This window comes from Rhopalosiphum maidis, chromosome 4, assembly GCF_003676215.2.
Source record: "Rhopalosiphum maidis isolate BTI-1 chromosome 4, ASM367621v3, whole genome shotgun sequence".
In the NCBI taxonomy this organism is placed as follows: domain Eukaryota; kingdom Metazoa; phylum Arthropoda; class Insecta; order Hemiptera; family Aphididae; genus Rhopalosiphum; species Rhopalosiphum maidis.
In genome coordinates this window covers 6,388,930-6,410,431 of record NC_040880.1, presented here as the reverse complement: position 1 = coordinate 6,410,431, position 21,502 = coordinate 6,388,930, and the positions used below count along the sequence as shown (strand labels likewise).

Sequence of the window (21,502 nt, the reverse complement as noted above, 5' to 3'; positions counted from 1 at the left end):
TTTTTTAAAATTACAATATGCATTCATAATTTATTTTTCCAAATCAAAATATTTTATGGAGTGCTTCGTACATAAATGTTGAACATTGGACGAGTAGCTTATGATTTATAAGTATTCGAAATGTACACGAGTCGAGAGAAGTGATGTACAATAATAAGAGTGACCCACAAGACATTGCTTCATTACTCCGCTCATCCAAACTTTGAATTTTTCTAACTAAAAAGTTACTTATCCGAAATGTGATTTTTATATACCAGAAAAATACTCGAAATAATATTTTTTGCCAAAAGTATTGGTTTGTAACGACTTAAAATCATGTAATAGAAATATTTTCAAAAACGTTAGAATAATTTCCGAAAAATGAGTTAATTTACGTTAAATAAATCACCCCACGTATTATAAAATAGGTATCTGTAGTAGTTGGTGGACGGCTTAGTTTACGAGGACGAATCAAGTGGACGCATCCTGCATCATTTTTATGCGATTTACGTGTTAACGCCACCACCGCGGAGAAGGCACGATGACAAAGCGGCGGCAGAACATATTATTATATGCATACTGTATACACACATAAAAGGTACTGAAACTCATTGGCCTTTAAGTGATTTCAAAATCGCGACTGGTGCGCACGCGCGTTGGCACTATATTCATATATATATAATGAACACCTGCCAATACATATATATATATAGTTGCGAAATGCCCTGTGTTGGTACCAGACGGGGTGGTATTTATGTGGTGAGAGGGGTGATAGAGTGACGCAAAAGGCTTTTGCGGTCGGCCGGCTAAAAGCTACTACGCGCTGGTAAGGCGTCGGACGAAGAGGGGGAGTGGGGCTTTTGTAGGATTTTGGCGCCGCTTGTCGGCAGCTCTTATTTCACACGTACACGACGCCATCGCGTCGACCCGCGTAGACCATATATAATATATGTGCGTATGTATTTATACGTGCTTATACCTATAAGCTTATATCAGCGTGTAATAATATTATGACGTAATATAACAAACGGGATTTCTACTCTTTGTCGTGTGCACTACCTCATCGTATTTGCAGTATGTATTATTGGTACCTTTCAAATGTCAATTTTACCCACAACAAACACGTGTACCAGCTGTGATTGTATTTTTGAAATACCGTTGAAGAAAATGGTCGTTTTTGAGTTTCTCAAATATTCCGTGATTACGTACTAAAATGGTCGATGTAAATATTTTAAGACAATTTTTTTTTTTTTTGTTAAGTCACAATATCAAAAAATTGTTGGCTCTTGATATATAATTTATATGAGGTGAGACTGGTAAGAATTAATTAGTTCTTGTACAATATTAAAATACAGTGGCGACAAATTATGTATATTTACTCATGACAATTGTCATAGGTAAATTTAATAGGCAGGGGATCACTTTTGTCATTGTGTGTACAAATTTACATTGTCTAACCTAGGCGGGTGTCAAAGGTGTCTATAATATAATGACTATATTGGGTTAAATTTTGGACTTCAGCGTCATTGCTAAAATATGTATTATAGTGGGAAAATTAAATAAAGTTATGAAATTTAAATTATTTAAAAAAAAAATAGAATAGGTACCATATGTAGGTATATTTATATTGTTTCTATTGTTGAAATCCTGGTCAGGGCCTTGAAACACTTCACGTGTTTGGGGATGTTTAGAATTTTTAAATTTGTCCGACTTTCCATGTTGTTTAAGATAATAGTTTAAAACATCGTACTTGAGATTGCTTCTCCGCATATGGATTTACTTCATCTGGTTTGTATTTATGACCGATAACGTGATGCGTCAACGTGCAGTTCTTCAATGGAAGTTGTACGTTTATACGGCCGATTGAAAGTCGAATTATTTTAACATCTACTAGAATCTCTCCGAAATGATAAGGAAAATGCTTAATAGCATGTACGGTGGATCTAGGATTTGATGGGGGGGAGGTGCAAAATGTATCATATTATAATATATCATCATATTATCGTATTTAATTTACAGTAAAAAAAAGTGGTAGGGTTCTCATTAGAAATATTAAAAGTTTGTATCTCTAATTAATAATAAGATCTTTGAGTATACTATTAGAAAATCCCAAGGTTAGGTCCATCAGCCAGTTCTGTAAAATAACTCCATATTATAATTTAAAGGAATAAAAAGGGGTGTTTTCGGGCTTGATGAATCACTCTGCATATGCAGTGTGTATGTGTACGGATAATGGAATTCACACCTCCCTCTGAATTTTATTATAACACCACAGCTCTATATATACAGTACATATAGATTGTTGATTTTGCGCGCATGAGGAATGTATGCGCATTATAAACACACCGACTAGCGTATACTTTAAATATATAATATTATACACGCGTACATGCGTATAATACACATCGTATAATATGTATGTATAAGCGGCCGCCGATGGTATTATAATATTACGCTCGCCCTTTAAATAAGTGCCGAACGCATATATATATATATATATATATACACACACACATGACTGTTGCGGATGTGGTGGCGGCGGCAGTATAGCGGCAGCAGCAGCCGTTAACACGCGGTTAATCCGTATTAAACAGAAATAATAATAACGGGGAACGAGAAAAAAAAATCGGAAAAATAACAACGACGTCGACCCGAAACGAAATCCGTTAAAAGCCCATTAAACGACGTCGCTTAACTATATATATATACAGGTTTTTTTTTGTATATATATATTGCACGGTCTCTTCATGGAAACTACTTAATATATATATATATATATATATTATTTTCTTAATATTCTCTGTCTCCCCTCTCTCTCTCTCTCTCTATTAATTTCACGTTTTGTTTTTTTTCTGTCGTACGACGCGCCCCCGTACTGGCCGTACTATATTATACAGGATCAAAGTAATGGGAAATCTTTTAAGATAATTTTCATAATTTAACAAATTATTTGCGGTTATGTACGTGTGTTTTATAGTATTATAAAGATAGCGAAAGGACGTTTTCGCCATTGATATTATTACATGATATTATATATGACTGCAAAGTCTGCGGTTGACTACGGTCTGGCGCGGTTTCAATCTTCTTCTATAGTTCATACCACATAATTATTATATTTTATTGCCTTGCTGGATCTTTATTTATTTTTTAAGCTAATTAAACATAAGGAAAAACTACAAAGTATAGAAAATAGAACACTCTTACCTGTAGTGTGGTGAATATGTACATCCAGGAAAATCATACGCCTTGCTCCTGGTATAATCTTACCGGGGGGGGGGGGTGGTAAAATTATCATACGATTATTATAAAAACGATTCGACTTATGATATCCTAGAAAAATAGGATAATAGGTATTGCTAATAACTGCAAGTCCGGAACAAAGGAGTACCTATGAACGTACACTCGTGGTTATTATATACGAAGTGGCTCGCAAATTTAAAAACAAAAGTTTTACCAGATATTATAACGTACACGTATTTTAGATTATACCTAGTTGAAAAGCTGTGTACTTATATAGTTATCAAATAAAGAAGTTACTTATAACTTATTAGTAAACCGTTCCATATGAATATCGTCGAGACGATAACTGGTTCAAAAGTATACAATTTGTAAAAATAAGCAAATATTATAGGTTAGGTACCTATACTTGCTGACACTGATACTGATCGATTCATATTGGCGCTTCGTACCAAACACGCTTACAATAATTATAATAACATACGATTATGTTGTACCACTTGTACCATCAATGACCTTTATCAAATTTGTTTTTCTATATATATATATATATTCACTTTATTTCGATAGTATCAAAAACGTGATTTATGTGCCTATGTACTTACTATAAATATAATAATATAACAATAATGTATTGCCAGTATTTGTGTAGCACTCCGGCCATAATAGACGGTCATCATACTATACTGTTCCTGTTTCGCCGTTATTGTATCTTAATAATAATAATAATAATAAGAAGAATAATACAATATTATTATATCGTGTACTATTATATATTATTATAAACCTATTTTTTTTTATGTTTTGCCTACCTGTAGCAGACCGCATGGGTAGCCCATAAAATATATTGTAATGTTTCTTAAATTGACAGCTTGCTGAGAAATCCGGAAAAAAGAATAACGATTAGAATAATAGTAACAATAATAACAATAATAATAATAATAATAATACATAAAGCCACTATTATAATAATGTAATATCATACACGACGTGCAAGCGTTGGACAAGTGATATATGTACGTCCAATTCAATATTCATCCAGTGTAATCCGTTCGTTTTCGAATAAATCACGTATCGTCAGGAATTCGATGAATTATCTCCGGGAGTGTCACTCACAAGACACAAACGCTTTGTGTCCGCGTGCATGCACTACGGTTTCGTACACTACACGTCGACCACACATGTAATATTTTAATGTTCAACAATCATAGTAAACATCACAAGTTGTCAATTTTTCAGCCATAAGCAAGTATATTCTAATATTAAAGAGCGGATTTTTGTGTAATAAAAAATAATCGAAATACGTAAATATATTTTGTGTTATCAGTTTTTCCACCAAATTACGGATTGAAAAACACAAATTACTTGACAAAAAGTTTTTATCCAACGTTCATTTTCTAAATTTGAGTCTTCTAAAAACGAGAAGTACTGAAACCAAGTACTAGATCAATACATTATCGTTACGCTCGGAATCTAAAATACCAAATGTTCTTACGAATTGTAAGGTATTTAGGTATTTCAATATGTGCGAACAGTTTTAGAGCGAATGGGTTTTATTTTATTTAGGATGTCTTATGTAATAATGGGTTAATTTTTAATCACAGCTAAGATATATCTACATTCAATCAAATTGTGTTTTTACATAAAAGTCCTCGCCATAGTTAAAATATTATTATTATTTTTATTAATAAGTGTCTGCGAATAATAATTAGAACGTCTGCAGGGTTCGACTACGCGATTGTTTGGCGGCGAGGCTGTGGTGAGTGTGCACAGTGCACGAGCGGAATGGAAATAATAAAAAAAAAAAATAATAAAAACATAATTAACAAACAATTAATAATAATATATATTTCGGTTTTGTTTTAATAAACAGCTCCGTTGCAGTGTGGTCGCAGTAAATCGATACAATAATATTATTTACTACGCGTCGCACAAAATCATTGAGAAATAGCACAAATAAATGAAACTACGTATGATTCGTATAATAACCATATGAGCCTTATTACATTATAATAATTTTATATCATATAATATTATAGTATAATAAGTTTGATTATTATGTTTAACACATTGAAAAAAAAAGTTACATATGTTTCTTGCGTATATATATATATACATATATGTAAATTATATATAGACATAATAGTATTAAATAATATAACACAAAGATATTATACTATATATATACCTATATATCAGTTGCTACGTGTATGTATATAATATAATAATAATAATAATAATAATAATAATATAAAGAATAGTTTTTGTACAATATATGTATGTAAATTATATAATGTTAATTGCACCGTTTAAACAAACTAAAATTAATTACTATTTACAAAATACTATAAACTAAATAGTAATCATATATATATATATAATATATATATATATAGGTACAATATAAGCGTCCTAACAGGGTAGGTTTATATATATAAATATATATACACTTTAGGGGTTGCAAAATACGGGATCATTCATTTTTACTGTGATTAATAATATATTTTATTATAATATTATGATCGCGGTACAAAGTATAATAATAATGTATAATATAATTTAAAGTGCGAAGTCTCTCGGCAATTCTACTAAAATTATACATTTATATCGTTTCAAAACAAAGTCATTATAGTATGTAAATATATATACATATATATTTACATACATATAACATATAATAGGTATATACACTGCGGACAAAGATTCTAAAGTATATAAAACGAATAGTCGAAGGGTATTTATACATATTTAAATTATACGCATCTGACACGTATCATCGATCGGATTGTCCGACAGAAAAATTACAATGATTTGTTTATTAATATTGTAGTTTTTAAATAAATAATAGGCAAAAATGTTCTTATTTTTACAAATACGGTACAACGTGTGTTACAACATTATGTATAATTATAATAATAATAATAATAATAATTTAATAATGATAATAATAATAGTCTTAATAATAATAATAATTAATGTATAATATTATGCATGTATCAAAATGGTGGAGGGAGGGTACCGCTAAATTTTTTCAATTTTGGTTTTCGGCAATCTCTTACGCACGTCGGTCAACGTAGTATCGATCACAAATTTATAACTAGACAGTCAAAACTCTTCAAATTCGACTTGGACTGCAATCTCTACTCATCGTTCGTATAATAAAAAAAAAAAAAAAAAAATACGAAATTATACCTACCGAATTGTGATTATCATTTATATTTAAAAAAAAAGAAAGTAACTTGATTATATTTGTATGTATATGTACGAGTATGTGTATTGCTCGTAAAAGTAATTTGCACTTTATATTGTAGTTATTTGCTGAAATTATAGGTAATGTCTTACGGTCAGAATTATTTTTTTTTCTGTTTATTGATCCACGAGGTTAAAAGTGTTGTATTGCAGAACATATCGATCAGCAATTACACAAATAATCAATGATATAGTTCAATCGAATTTAGTATAGTAAAATCAAAACATTTTACTATGACAAAACCCAAATGTGAAATGACTTATTTTATAGTACACTTATCAACGTCCGAACTTGTATACGTAAATCTGATACAAACATCGCTCGAGAATGACCATCATATTGGTGGCGCGGCGCGGAGATGAAGTAATCAACAGCTGCCTCTTGTGTTAGCAAACCGAGGTGGATGGTGGGAGGTCGTTGGTATACTCGACGGAAAACTATATCAACTAAATATTATCGTTTTCGTCGTGGAGTTTATCGCATTATTTATCGTGATATACACTCGCGAGCGTCCATTCGTCAAGTGTGTCGCATTATAACGGTCGAGTACGGGAATATAACATAAACTGTATACTACGGCTAAACGCGAAAACTTTTCATCGAGTCCGCCACGCCACTGTGACAGTGACACTGTTTGCAATGTAATATGCCTATCGTAGAACTGTCTAGTTATTTCTATCGTATCTGTGCAGATTTCGCGGATGCTGTACGCGTAGTTGTATACGACCGTCGGCGAATGACAATAATTGCATCGTTATCGTCGTGATAACACGACGACGTCGGACTATGATATTATTATTATTATTATTATTGTTGTTGTTGTTGTTGTTGTTGTTGTTGTTGTTGTTGTGGTGGTCGTCGTCGTCGTCGTACAGCGATGAGAGCGAGAGAGAGATGGAGACGGTGATATGGAGAGAGTGAGTGAGAGAGAGAGAGAGAGAGAGAGAGAAAACGAAAAACGAACAAATCAAACCGTGCGCGTCGTCGGCGGAAGGCGCGTCACCAGCCGGCGGTGATCGGCGGGTGAGGCGGGCTGTATCACGTGAACGGCCTGTGCAGCGCCAGCGGTTGCGGTAACGTGCACGGTGACGGGTTGGTGAGGCCGATGCGGGGCGGGTCGCCGGTCAGCTGGAGCGGCGGGGGCGGCAGCGACTGGAGCGGCAGCGGCGGCATGGACGGCGGGCCCGGCGACGGGGCGCCCAGGCTGATGCTCGACTCGGACCCGGTGGTGCTGGCCGCGCCCGGCGACATGGACCGCCGGAGGTTCAAGTGTCGGCCGCCCGAATGCGCCAACTGGGCGGCGAACTGCTGCTGTTGCATCCTGCGTGCGGCGCGAAAACAACAAAAAAAAAAAAAAAAAAAAAAAAAAAACCGATTATTATTTTTGTACAGTTATTATTGGAGGCTAGTGCGTGGACTGTTTTTCATGGACTGAGGTTTAACAGGACAATTATTTTATTGTATAGTGGTGGGACTGTGGGAGGGATCCGATATTTTACCGGACAAATAGACCCGCGTCGCATATCGTCCCGTTGGCACGACTATTGTAAATACCGCCGATTTTTATACCTGTTTGTATTTATACACCTATAGTAATATGTGCGTGCAAATTCCATTAGTACTATTTTTTTTTACCCGACATGAAAAATATATACATATACGTTGTGTAAATCCCACTGGTACTAATGACTTTTGACTTATAAACAAACGTATAACATTAAGCTCCCATAATCGCCAATATTATTTTCGACCGATTTTATTTTTAAATTTTAAATTATGTACAGTTGAATATTATTTAATTTTAAGGACACGCAATTTCTTTCTCGACTAAAATCAATTACACAACGCGTGTCGCGTTTAATATGTCATAATTGGCCATCACTATTGCTATGCAAATATTTGATTTATTGATTATTAAACGTGTATATAGATTATGCCAAAAAAAACACATTTGTAAATACAAGTTAATATTCTGCTCTGATAAAGTGTAATACATTGCAGCCGATTCAAAATAATTCAAAAACCTTATTCATGACTTAAATTTATGCTAGCCTCATAAGTTATGTTTTAGTGTTTTTCCGTCACCTTATAGGTACTACTCGACTTAAACATTATTTAATGTATTCCGCCATATGCTTTTGTAATTGAATTGATAATTATAATCTTCTCGTATACACCGCCACAATGACACTATCACTCTAGTATAGCAATACGCTTTTTGCAATAATAACTCTATACCTCATCAAATGTTGTATATTATGTATACGACGTCAAATGAATAAATAAATAATTATGCGTTCGCTTAAATATGGTGGCGTGTACTTACTACACAATATGTTTTAGTTTAAAAATTGGCGGTCGCACGATACTATACAATATATGCGATGTACATATTATATTATTATATTGTGCCGCGTTCATGACTGAAATCGGCTTATAAACTTGTGTATTCGCCGTTTCGCAGGCGAAAATGTCATTTTTACACCGCTGCCACCGTTATGGACCAACAGACGTGGTAGTGGTGGCGACGACATCGGCGACGACGACGACGACGGCGGCGGCGGACGTCAATAACCCGTTAAATTTTTTCGCGGATACGAACGTCCGTATTATAATAAACAGGAAGTGTGTATATAGCGGGTCACAAAAGGCGACGGTGATTTTGTTTGAAAGGATGTCGTCCCCTCGCACCGTCGCCGCCCCCACATCACTACCCGACGTCGCCGCCGAATACACACTAATCACGTTTAATGCGAACACAATCGCTACAGTTTAAAAAAATAAATAGAAAAAAGGCCACGCATCATCATTATTATTATATTATTATTGTCGATGTTGATATCAATCAATCCAGCCGCCACCCGTTCACGTGCTGCGTTCCAATTTTTATTTCCATAGTATTATAGTATACACATTATACGGTTATATTGTACCTATATATTATATTATAATAATAATATATTAAATTACGACGTGTGCAACGCGTATCGATTCTGAAATCGATAAAGCTATCCTCGATGACGATCGCGCCTATACCGTAACGATTATGCCTATGTCATCGGTTTATAACTTACTGTATATAGTCGTGTATACATAACGAGTACCCACTATATAACACAGAACGTGCGATCATTATTATATGCTAGACAAAATAATATATTATATACTATTTGTAGTAAGTTTATAGTCACCACGAGAAAGGCAGGGGCAAAATGAGACAATGCCTCTCCTAGACTCCCGTCTCCCCTGACATTTTTCCCTGGAATTAAATATTCATAATAAAACAACAATTAAAATAAATACAAAATTATTCTGTAAAACCTAATTATAATATATTAGTATTGATTTTAGTTTTTCCCAATTATTTTATAAATTGAGTTGGTACGAGAAATTTTCGATTTTTACCTCCCAAAGGTACCAGCTAGATTCGATTTTTTACCAGAAACCTCTGATGGTCAGAGTATTTTTCCACTAGAAAAAGTGTCATTAGCACAAAAATAAAAAACACTAATCATTGTAAAATCATTCATCTGCTAAACTCAGAATTTAAAATTTTACCTCATAATATATGTACAAATAAAATTAAAAATTGACAAATATTGTTTTTTTTTGTAATGCACTAATGCTCCCCCTCTCACCCTGAACAATGGGCCTGGGCCGCTAAATGCTGCAGCAAGGGCGGACAAATACAGAACTTATATTAATTAATACACGTCTGTTGTACGGTATAATTTATTTTATGATTTTGTATTATATACAATATAATAAGTACCACGATTGTAACCATTTGTAATATGCGTACAAATAAAAAATCATAAAGTGTAAAATATTATGATATCTGACAACTGGTAACAATCATAATCCATAATATTGACAGATGGCTTATATGTACTTATTGTACTTATATGATTTATATTATCGTGCAATTAGGATATTATTTTTGGAAGAACTTTTTGCGCTGAATCGTTTAAACGCATTTACAATAATTGACATAATATAATACTATAAAAGCCCATTGTCGTGTATTTTCCTATAATAATTATTTATCATTTTTTATTTTAAATCAGTTTATTTTCCAATATATTATAAAGTTTCAAAGTGGAAATCTGAGGACAAGGCTAGTTTGCAGATATACTTCCGATTAAATAACAAATAGATTCGTTGAAAATCGATTGGGCGTTCACCCATAAGCCAGTGCTGACTCCTGACCCAATATTATAGTATATTATATATAAGTAATATGTCTATATCTTATGATGTACTAAATAATTACAAACAGTCAATGTATAGTAAACGATCGCCAACAGAACGCGTATATCCAAATTATTACTTCTGTGGCATGCGGGTTATTATTTTATCATCACTCACAGCAGCTGTAATATTATTGTCCACCGTCCGTTTCACGCGCATAATAATATATTATAATCGTGTGTAATCGGGACTCGGGAGATGTCCATTCGCGTTGCATCACCGTCATCATGCGCCGTTGTTGCATGTATTATACGCGTATGCACTAGGTCGGATCTATATTGTAATATTTATTTATTCATTATATCATCTTTAACTTTTAAGCGCGCATTAAGCATTAAGCATTAAGCCCGCAGTTGTGCGGTGAACCGTCTGCGAACAGGGGTCGAAAGGATTTTCGAAATCATAACCGCGACCGGTGACGCCGATATAATATAATATTATATGTAGGTACTATACGTATCTATATATAATATTATGCGGAATAATATTATGCACTGTCCCCGCCGCCGAATTTTCCCGCAGACACACGACACGCGCGTATTCGTCGAATCACGGTTTTCTCTCACTCTCTGTCACCATCAGCTCTAATACGCATAAAACACACGCATATAATACAATATTATATACTAGGTACATACGGTGTTAGTGTATATAATAAACATTATTATTATTATGTTTTCGTACACTCTCTTTTATCCGGTTAACGGTCTTTTGAATACGTTCACCCTCGCCCTTTAATCGCCGTACGCCTAATCGGCCGTACAAAAACATATCCCCCCACCGACGACGATGCGCGTAACCCCTTGGCCCGTTTCGCGCTCTATTTACTCGGAGAATACAAAAACACATAATGCACGACAGTCGACATTATCGACGACGACGTCGACACAGGACACACTACTGCTCCGGCATATAATATACTAATAATATATATATATAGGACGGTGCTGCAGTATAGAGTTAGTGATTCGGTTTACGAGTATACATATTATTACGGTGTACTCGGGCCTAAAGAGCGCCCAAAGAAAAAAATAAATAAAGACTGTAGCAGTCTTCAAAGTACCTATAACAAAATAGATTGAAATCGATTTCCTTAATGACACGAATAGCTTCCTTTACCGTCGCTCTCTATCTATCTGTGTGCGTATAAACTGTGTACCTACTTGCCTTCCTAATATGTATATATATATATATACTTACACACTACTGCGTCTTCGTCTATTTTTTTTTCCCGGATTGAACAAAGAAAAACCGTTTTATCACCGATCGCCGCACGCAATATTCTGCCGGTTGCCGGACACTGCACAACTTGAATGTATACATATTATATATATATAAGTATAACACGTCTGTGTGTATGTGAGCGTGCCTCGAGGGTATTTGAAATGACAAAAATAAAAAATAAAGTACAAGTCCCTCGACGATCCTGCCGCAAACTCGCAAGTATCACGAGGGAGCGAATATGGTATTTTTTTCATTTTTTTTTATTTCATACTAATAATAATTGTTCCATTTCTTTTCACAACACTATATATAGCGGCAATCAAAGTCACATTTTGATTCGTTTTATTTTTGTGTAGGTACAACAATAATGTATATTATTATAACGACCGTCACTATACTGTCCCCGATTATATAATTTATGAAAACCAATGACACGAGTGCATCGTTATAATATGATGATGATGATGATGATAATTGATAAATTATACAATGTGTTCACATAATACGCATATAATATTAATAGGTACTGTATAATACGAGTATGTGAGTATACATTTTTTTTTTATAGACACGCGCGTATATATATATATATACCATATTATAATGTGATTTTTACTCGAGATTAATATTGGCTGCCTTTGCGCTGTGGTAATTGGAAAATATGAATTTTAGTACATATTATTTTCTTTTTCATTCCTTCAAGCCTTTCTTCCGCCCTTCCTTTCTTTCATTCCTTTTCGTTATTATTATATTGTTATTAATTTTATATTTTTTTTTTACTTTCGGTTTCCTCTTCTTTACCGCCCCGATCCGGGTAGGCGTGTATTATATGCATATATATAATACGCGTTTCTGTACACTGCAGCCTTCACTTCAATACGGCGCGGTGGCAGCTATACGACAACTACGACGACGACGACAACGAACAAGCCCCCCAAGTACCCGCCCACCAAAAAAACACTTGACAATTTAATGACTCCGACTCGCCAACGCTATATAATATATATTATAGGTACTACTACACCATCACTGCTATGACTACTATATTACTATCGGTGCCATGTTTATTTAACGACGATGACATTGACGATTTTCTAGCGTATTGCAGTGGTAAATATAATATTATAATATTATTACTATTATTACTATTATACTATACGTGTATACATACGAGTCGTTGTCGTAGTCATTCTCGTCATTTGTCAGTGTTTTTTTCCCCTACATATATTATTGTGACGCGAGGCGAAGGCAGAAATAATCCGAAGAATCGTCAAACAGTTTTTCGTCGCCCACACTCGTCCAGTCGTCCCTGTATATATGAGTATATACACGTCATATTATGTACATCGTAAACTTCATTTCGTTCAAGTTTTCATTTTTTTTAACTTTAATACACGCACAGCCAAAAATAACTCAATTACCTATGCGAGATACGTGCGTCGAGTCCCGTAATGTTATGTATTAGTCATTACTTAAATGATATAATATGTACTTACTTCAAATTCAGAACGATTCCGTTATTTATTTCATATAATATATTATATACTTTAATGACGAGGCCGATTTCGTTGGAGAACCGAGGATATATAACAAAATGTGTACGTGTGTGTGCGCCTGGTGAAACCAATATTTATTTTTGTATAAACCCGATGACTTGCGCGAATAACAGGCGCCAGTTGTAGTCCGTCCAGAAATAAAGAGACTTTTCGAAAAAAAAACCCGAAACGAAACCCACGTCCGTAGGAACGGGATGTGTATATAACCAAACCTATAGCAGACGAGCGTCATTAGAAAACAATTTCGAGTTCTCGACAGACTCCCCTCTGTAGAGATAACAAGCGCATTTAATGGCGCAAGTTTAAGAAGTATTTTCCTTTTAATTTCGTATACCGAGTCAAGTGGAAATTAATTATATGTACAACTATAATATATACGTATAGGGTATATTATCCATCACGTATATCGTATATATTATATTATTATATATACGCTGTAGGTATAGCAGCAGCTGATTTTTATACCGCCATAATATTATTGCGTTAACAACAAACCCACTTTCAAATCGGACTGTTGCCAATAATAAGAATAAAATAATAATACTTCGTATACCTATACGCTAATATGATACAACATTTTTGATACCTATTATGTGTACCTACTTTCAAATATAACAAGAAAAACATATAATCGCACGGTGTAGACATTAGGAAATGTCCCGCTATTTTTTATATATTACAAACGATCTCGAGGCACTATTAGTTATAAATTATAATTATAAAAATAATTAAGGTAATTACTAATTGAGTATCCTTATATATAATATAAAAGAGACTGGGGCGTGTCGATTGATGACAGCGACGGCGACGATGGCGTGATAAAATCGAATATTTTTAAAGGAGTATACCTTCGTGAAGCGAATCACTGCAAAGAAAATATGAGGTACCTATATTAATTGTTGACCAATACATTATGCATCTGCTACAATTTCAGATAGTGTATAACGTTCAGTTTATCTTTTTTATTCATTTAGGTATAAAAAGATATCTGAACGCAAATATTATCTAGATATAAATATGTATCGAAAACATTTAATATATCTAAGTATAGTGATGAAATTATGAAATATCTTGTATGCTTTATTAATTTAAAACATTATACGTATATTTTTCTTGATACATACAGAAAATAATAATGCTACGTTAATATTAGCTGACTTTAAAATTTAAATCACTAATTATTAATAAATATTGAATAGTTAAAATGAGTACGCAAAAATGCATCTAGACGGCTATAAATTCTATCGTAGGTAGTCACTTAGATATCGATTTTATAATTTATTTAAATATAATACATATATACATACAAAGATTCGATGATTTTATCCGATTAAATTTAGCTATTGCACAATACTGATTGCAGATCACGAGCCGGCTACGCCAGGGAGTCGATTTCAAGACCAGCTAAAAGCCGTAATACACATGAAATACCATCTAAGTCCAAATTATACTACTTCCTGTTTACGAAATATGTAATTTGCGTCGAAAAACCCTCTTCCGCATCGTCGCGATCGTTGACGGCGCAGTGCCAGCTGTAACACGATATGCATCGTACGCGGACCATTCGATTTTTATGTACATATAACATACGCCGCCGTTCAACATGTAAAAAGCACCGAGCCCGGGGGTTACTCCCACGGTTCTCACGTAAACAAATTTTACTTCCCCCGAAACGCACATGAAAAGTCATTGCATCGCGAGCGCTGTGCGCGGTGTCGGAGAGTAGGGTCCCATCATCATCGTGTGCGCCGATAAAAAGACGTAAAAATAGTCGTGTGTACAGTTTGTTTTGTATCAAGGGTAGCATCGCTCTATGTGTGCGTGTGTGAGTGTGTTTTTAGGGTGGTCTCGGTAAGGGAAAAATAAATATACACTACACACACACACACATATATAAATATATAAATGTGTTAGTGTGTGTGTGTGTGTGTGTGTGTGTGTGTGTGTGTGTGTAAAGAAACAGTCTGTGTTGTTTTTGGCCGTGTAGTACGGGCGCCTTTTAGCTTTTTGGTCAAGAGGCTCCCGATAAGCACACACATATATATTATATTGAAAGAGACAATAATATATCGGTGCAGACGCGGCGCCACATTGTTCGCGGGACAAATCGAAATTTACGCGCGTTTGATTTTCACTCTTCAATTTTGTAGATCTCCAATGTGCAATGTGCCAAGGATGATGATATAATGTATATAGCCTATACCTAATATATATTATATACGTATAGTAAGAGAGAGTTGGTGAGTTGGGTGTGAGGGAGAGGAACCATATTTTTGCGATGTTACGCCGTCATCGTAATTCGATATTTTTTTTCCACTGTTGTTTCATCTGGTTTGCCGTACAATAATATTATATATACATACGATACACACATATATATATTCGCTTTGTTGTGTGTTTGATCAAAACTGGACCTGACATAATACTTCCGGTCCTCGACATCGTCGTTTGAAGAAGAAAACCAGTTTTCTGTATCCCGGCAAAACACCGCCACGACCGTATTATGTTCTCAACAATATTTTACCGATCTTCGAGGCCAGATAGATAAACAATATAATAACGTCCGCGAGGCAGGTACATATTGTTTAGACTTTAAACGTTGCATTTTTACCTTTTTCCTTCGGACCGCAAATGACATTTTGTACACGCTGCTGCACAAAGTGAAACTGTTCTTGCGGGTTCGTATTCGTATACTTCTAATAATAATATATTATCTAATCGTTCTCAAATCTGTATATAATACATAGGAACGTTGTTTATTGTTCCGCCGATGCAGTGTGGTGGTCTACTTATTATTTCGGCGTACGCAAACAATTATATCGTATATAGATAAAAGGTAAAACCGTTTCCTTAGATCTGTGTATTTGATACTGTTTTGATATAATAATACACTGTTGCGGGGTCCTATATTTCGCAATTTTATTGTCATATGATATACCTACTGCAATACGAGTATAATAATCTATGAATATATCTTTATAAATACAATATTAAGTGTACGAAAACGGTTTTAGACCACACGTCCATTATCGGCAATATTATGAATATGTGTAAAAGTATATTATATTATAGTATTATACTACCTATTTATATTACATATTATACATAGAGCTAATATGGGAAATGTACACATTGCATTCATATTTGAATCACAAATAAAAACATGTTATTTTTTACGCAATATTTTATATTAGTTTATTATTATTGATAATTATAATATGTATTATTAATGAAAAAAACAAAACAAAATTAATTGACGTATTATTTAACAAAATTGTATTATATTCTTAATATTTTCAAACAATCTTAATAATAATGATAAATAAAATAAATTGTACCGTATAGATTTATTTAGAAAATCCAGATTGAACGAGTAGACACACATATACACTCACTTTATACACGTTTGCGACGAAGTACATTTGATTGGGAAATTCCCATATGGTTTTGAGATCAAAAGAGTTACTTTTGGGGGAGTCGCGACGAAATTGACTTTGTGCGCGCTCAGCAAAGGAGAGCAAAATAAATAACCAATTTATTTCTCCACATAATACTCGTTATTCAAATCAACAATACGCAAGATTCACATGCATATTGTTCCCCTCGTATTATTTCATCTCGTTTTTTATTTCATTTTCTTTATGCCTGGTTTTTTTTATTTTTACATTGTCCTTAAATTTGTTCCAAGTCACGAGATTCATCACCGCGTCTTTTGTCCCCCGGCTACGGCGGAGTCGACTTTCCAGTCGAATCATTTCAAATTCAATATTCCCTGATTTAAAAGTATACAGCGTATTATGATTACACACAAAAACGAAAACTCGAAAACGATTCCACGGCTGTATTTCGAACTGCACGAAGAGATATTTATTATACAATATATATAAATTATTATTATTGTACAGTCATCATTACGAAAATGGTCTTTCTGCGTTATTGATTTTAATTTAGACATTATTCTCCGAGCCGTCTTTATTTCCGTCTCTTTTCCTCGATTCTGTATAATATTGTCTGGATAAGTCGGTCGATCATTACCCCGGGCCGCCACACCAACGCTGCCGCCACTACTGCAGCAATGACAAAACAATTAAGTGTCCACCCCTTTTCGCTGTCGGCGAAACTAAGCGTACAATCGGCCTTTAGGCATTGTGTAAAAATAGGCTATTGTTGTATAGGGTATAAACGAATATTATTGCGAAGCTCGTGCGACAAATATTATTGATACTTATATTATTGTATAATAAAAGTATAGTCAGATTGAGTCATATTCTACAGTATTTCTTATACCAAAATGAATCTTATCATATTATTTTATTTTCAAATAACGTGTAAAATATTTTTCTATAAATGATATATACTGCCAAAAACAATTTAATCTTACGGTATCCAACTAAAGGGCTCAGCCAAAATTCCCAATAACAATTGTGTTCAAAAATCCCAATTCAAAGACCTTCACGCATCTTGAATAATGCTTTATTCTACATTTCCAATAATATCCTTTACATAGATTTAAAAATACCCACCGTCACTAAATAACTGCCAAGCTCCATTATAAGCGCTTCACTAACAAACTAATTCACCACACTAAAAACTGAAGTACATATCACCCATATCATCCTCAATCGTTCCGAAAAATCGTAAAAAATGTTTAAAAGACAGTGTTATTGTGACTTGTTTATCTAAAAAATAAATATTTATTTAATATTTTATTAAGCATTATTATTATTAAATTCTGTAATAGGCTACTTTATATAGAAAAGTATACTAAAAAAATTAATTATAATATGTAATTATAAATATGCCTATAATATTATCCAATACTATGTTGTGAACCTGCTATTATAGGTATAGCATATCATACATACTATGAAAACAATTTGTCGAGTAAAGGATTGCTGCAATTTGTACTCAATACACACGTACCTGCACTATATATCAATCGCAATAGTTGCTGTTGCATTAATAAATAATAATAATACAATAAAATATAGATTTGTTATAGAAAAAATTCATCGATCATCGATAACGTATAGTAATTCGCTATTAGTGATAAATTATTTCACACGAAAATACCACGCGAGTATATAATATTATGAGATATATAACCAATGATTAATTCGTTTTTTGAGTCGTCGGTTGTAATTTACATATATACGTATAGCGCCCAAGGAGTTTTCAAATGATACATAATTATTTTATGAGCAATCATTTTTATTATATATATTTTCTATACGGACTCGTATAGTGGAATAATATTATGCGTATTGTATAATACACATAATATGTAAGTCAATAGCGGTGGAATAATGCCGTATTTGTCATAATTTTATGCAAATACAGTATGTTACGTTATAATATTATATCAAAATTATTCCCTCTATTCAATATAATATATAATAACCGGCTAATATGGTATATTGTGTACAACCCCTTATAGAAAATCACGAAGTATTAACTGCTGATGTGCGTGTCGCGTAATACACAGCCCGTTCGCGTTAAAAATACGTATTCCGTTTCGTTTGTAAATATGTACAGTATAGATATGATATTATTATATGTATTTTGATCTTTGAAATCGCATAATTATTATATTGGCATATTGCTATTAATATTGTATTAGTTCTGATTTTCTACGCACAGATATATATTTATATTTATATATATAGTTGCGTATTCGTTCTTTTACCTTAAGCTTGTACTTATAATAAATGGCCGTTAATTAAAAGATTTCATTTCGTTATTATTAAATGAGTCATATTATTTACCTCCAAAACGTTGTTCGATTTTAATGAGTTTTTTACCTTTTTTGACTGAACGGTTCAGAAGGGTATATTTACTGCATCGATTAACAAATATAATTTCACATTAGTGTTCAGAAGGTTTGTCGGATAAGGTGGTCCTGCCAACCGGTTTTGTTTTGACGGTTCGTATAAAAAAGAAAATATAATACACCATATATATTGTTCACCGATACGTTTTATAATACTCGCATGATGGTCGGCGGCACCTATAACATTTAATTGACAAATTACACGCGCTCCAATGGACTTTACCAAAATGATTAATACGAAGGCTTACGGAACGATATACCTATATCTGTATAATGACTTAATTTAAAGAAATGTATATAATATTTTGAGCCACCGCGGTTACAGTTTCGCCGGCAACGAAACAAATTTTGTATAATAAACTCGGTATAGATTATGTGTGCTATACTGCTATATAGTATTCTTAGTATTACACCAAACAAAGATCGATACTGATATAAACATAAGTACATATTATATTATGCACGTGGTTATATCGTATTTTTCCATCTTTATACCATAAAGTTAACATGGTAATCCACTAATAATAATATAATGTAAAATGTCTTTGTGCGCAAATATGTCTCGGCGGTTTAATCTTAAATACAACTTCGGGGTAGCAGATCGCAATTTTTTTGCATTTATTGATAGCAAAAAAATATATCACAAGTGTCAAGTGATTTTGATGTGCGCATGTTCGAGAGCGGGAGAGAATAATTACGAAGTGAGTGCTTCTTTCAAGAGACGCATGCATGTGCTCCCGCATATATTGTATTACTACCATATAATATAATATAATAATATAATATTAATAACAGGTAGGCACATTCAATATACATATACAACAACGATGGCGTGCTCGTGTCCATTTGTCGATCCGACGCGAGAAATTGCCACGTGTATATGTATTATATCGTTTCGTTATACTATTATATGATTATCATTATTTATTGTACCTATATAATTATATAATATGATCGAAGCCCGTCGACTAATGATCGCAATCCGCGACGGTGCGTGCAATAACGTATATCCGTCTCCGTCGTCAGAGTACATACACACACACACACACACACACACACACACACACACATACTCATATGTGATATGTATAGGGAAAGATAAGTATAAAAATAATAGACGAAAATCGAAAAATTCGGGTCAACTAGTACTAATTTGTTAAAACGTCGATGGACGACTATAATATTATCTCAACAGGCGCGTGTGCGGACGAAAGACGAGAAGAACTCGATTACCATCGGCTGCCATGACGTATATTATATATTGTATTATTATATTATTATATACATACGATGATAATAATAATAATAATCGTATAACACGCGCGTTCGCCTTTTTCGTTATTCCCTCCGGCAAAGCAGATCAGCAAAAGTAATCCAAAGCGTGTACAATATTGTTCGGCTGCAGTAGTAGTAATACACGCAGAGTATATAAAGGACCGAAAACCAACCTGATCAACGGCCGTTTGTGTATATTATATAATACAACGCCGCTGTGTCGAGCTGGTATGTATAGATAGAGCTCGGCCGCCCTCGTGAGCGCGGAAATTGGATTTGAATTTCGCGTGCAAACAAATCGCCGTTCGTTTAATTTCCTACCATACTTTTTTCCCCTTGCCTCGACCCCGTTTGTGTATTATGTTTATACATATACATAAAAAAGGGAGCCGCGCGTTTAAAACGAGACAAAGAAACGAAAGCTCTGTAACGGCGTAATAATGTGTAAACGATTTTATTTTTTTTTATGCTCCTGAATGACGGCGGAGCAACAAGCCACAGCCTATATACAGGCATCTAGTATATTACCGTCAATCGTCGAATTATAATTTATACCTACACATTATTATCATTATTGTTACAGAGAAAAGTGCGACTCGCAGGCGTTTAGCTTTATCGAATAAACGCAAAAATTGAAACTCAAAATGCCGTCATAAACAGTTTCTATTACATTTTATTACAGATTGGTGTATAGGAACACTATTATATGTCTGTTATGCGAGCATTCTCGGGCAGAGCATTTCTTTCCGGCCATAGACCTTATAAAACAGGTATAGGTACATATTATATTTGTGTCTATAAAAAGTTTACGATTCCGGCACGCACTGCTAATTAAATCAGTCCCGGGCAAATGATAACGCGTTGCACACGTGTGTCCGTCTGCGCGATAACGCCGCTTTA

General features: G+C 33.9%; 1 protein-coding gene across 1 annotated transcript in view; it reads right to left on the bottom strand.

Annotated features, from left to right (window-relative positions):
* Positions 1–5,587: 5,587 nt before the first annotated feature.
* Positions 5,588–21,502, bottom strand: part of LOC113555487 (homeobox protein SIX6) — a 44,135-nt gene continuing 28,220 nt past the window's right edge. Inside the window, exon 2 of the mRNA XM_026959818.1 lies at positions 5,588–7,787. Within this exon, the coding sequence (XP_026815619.1) occupies positions 7,505–7,787 (283 nt within the window). The 3' untranslated portion in view covers positions 5,588–7,504. The remainder of the gene's footprint in view (positions 7,788–21,502) is intronic.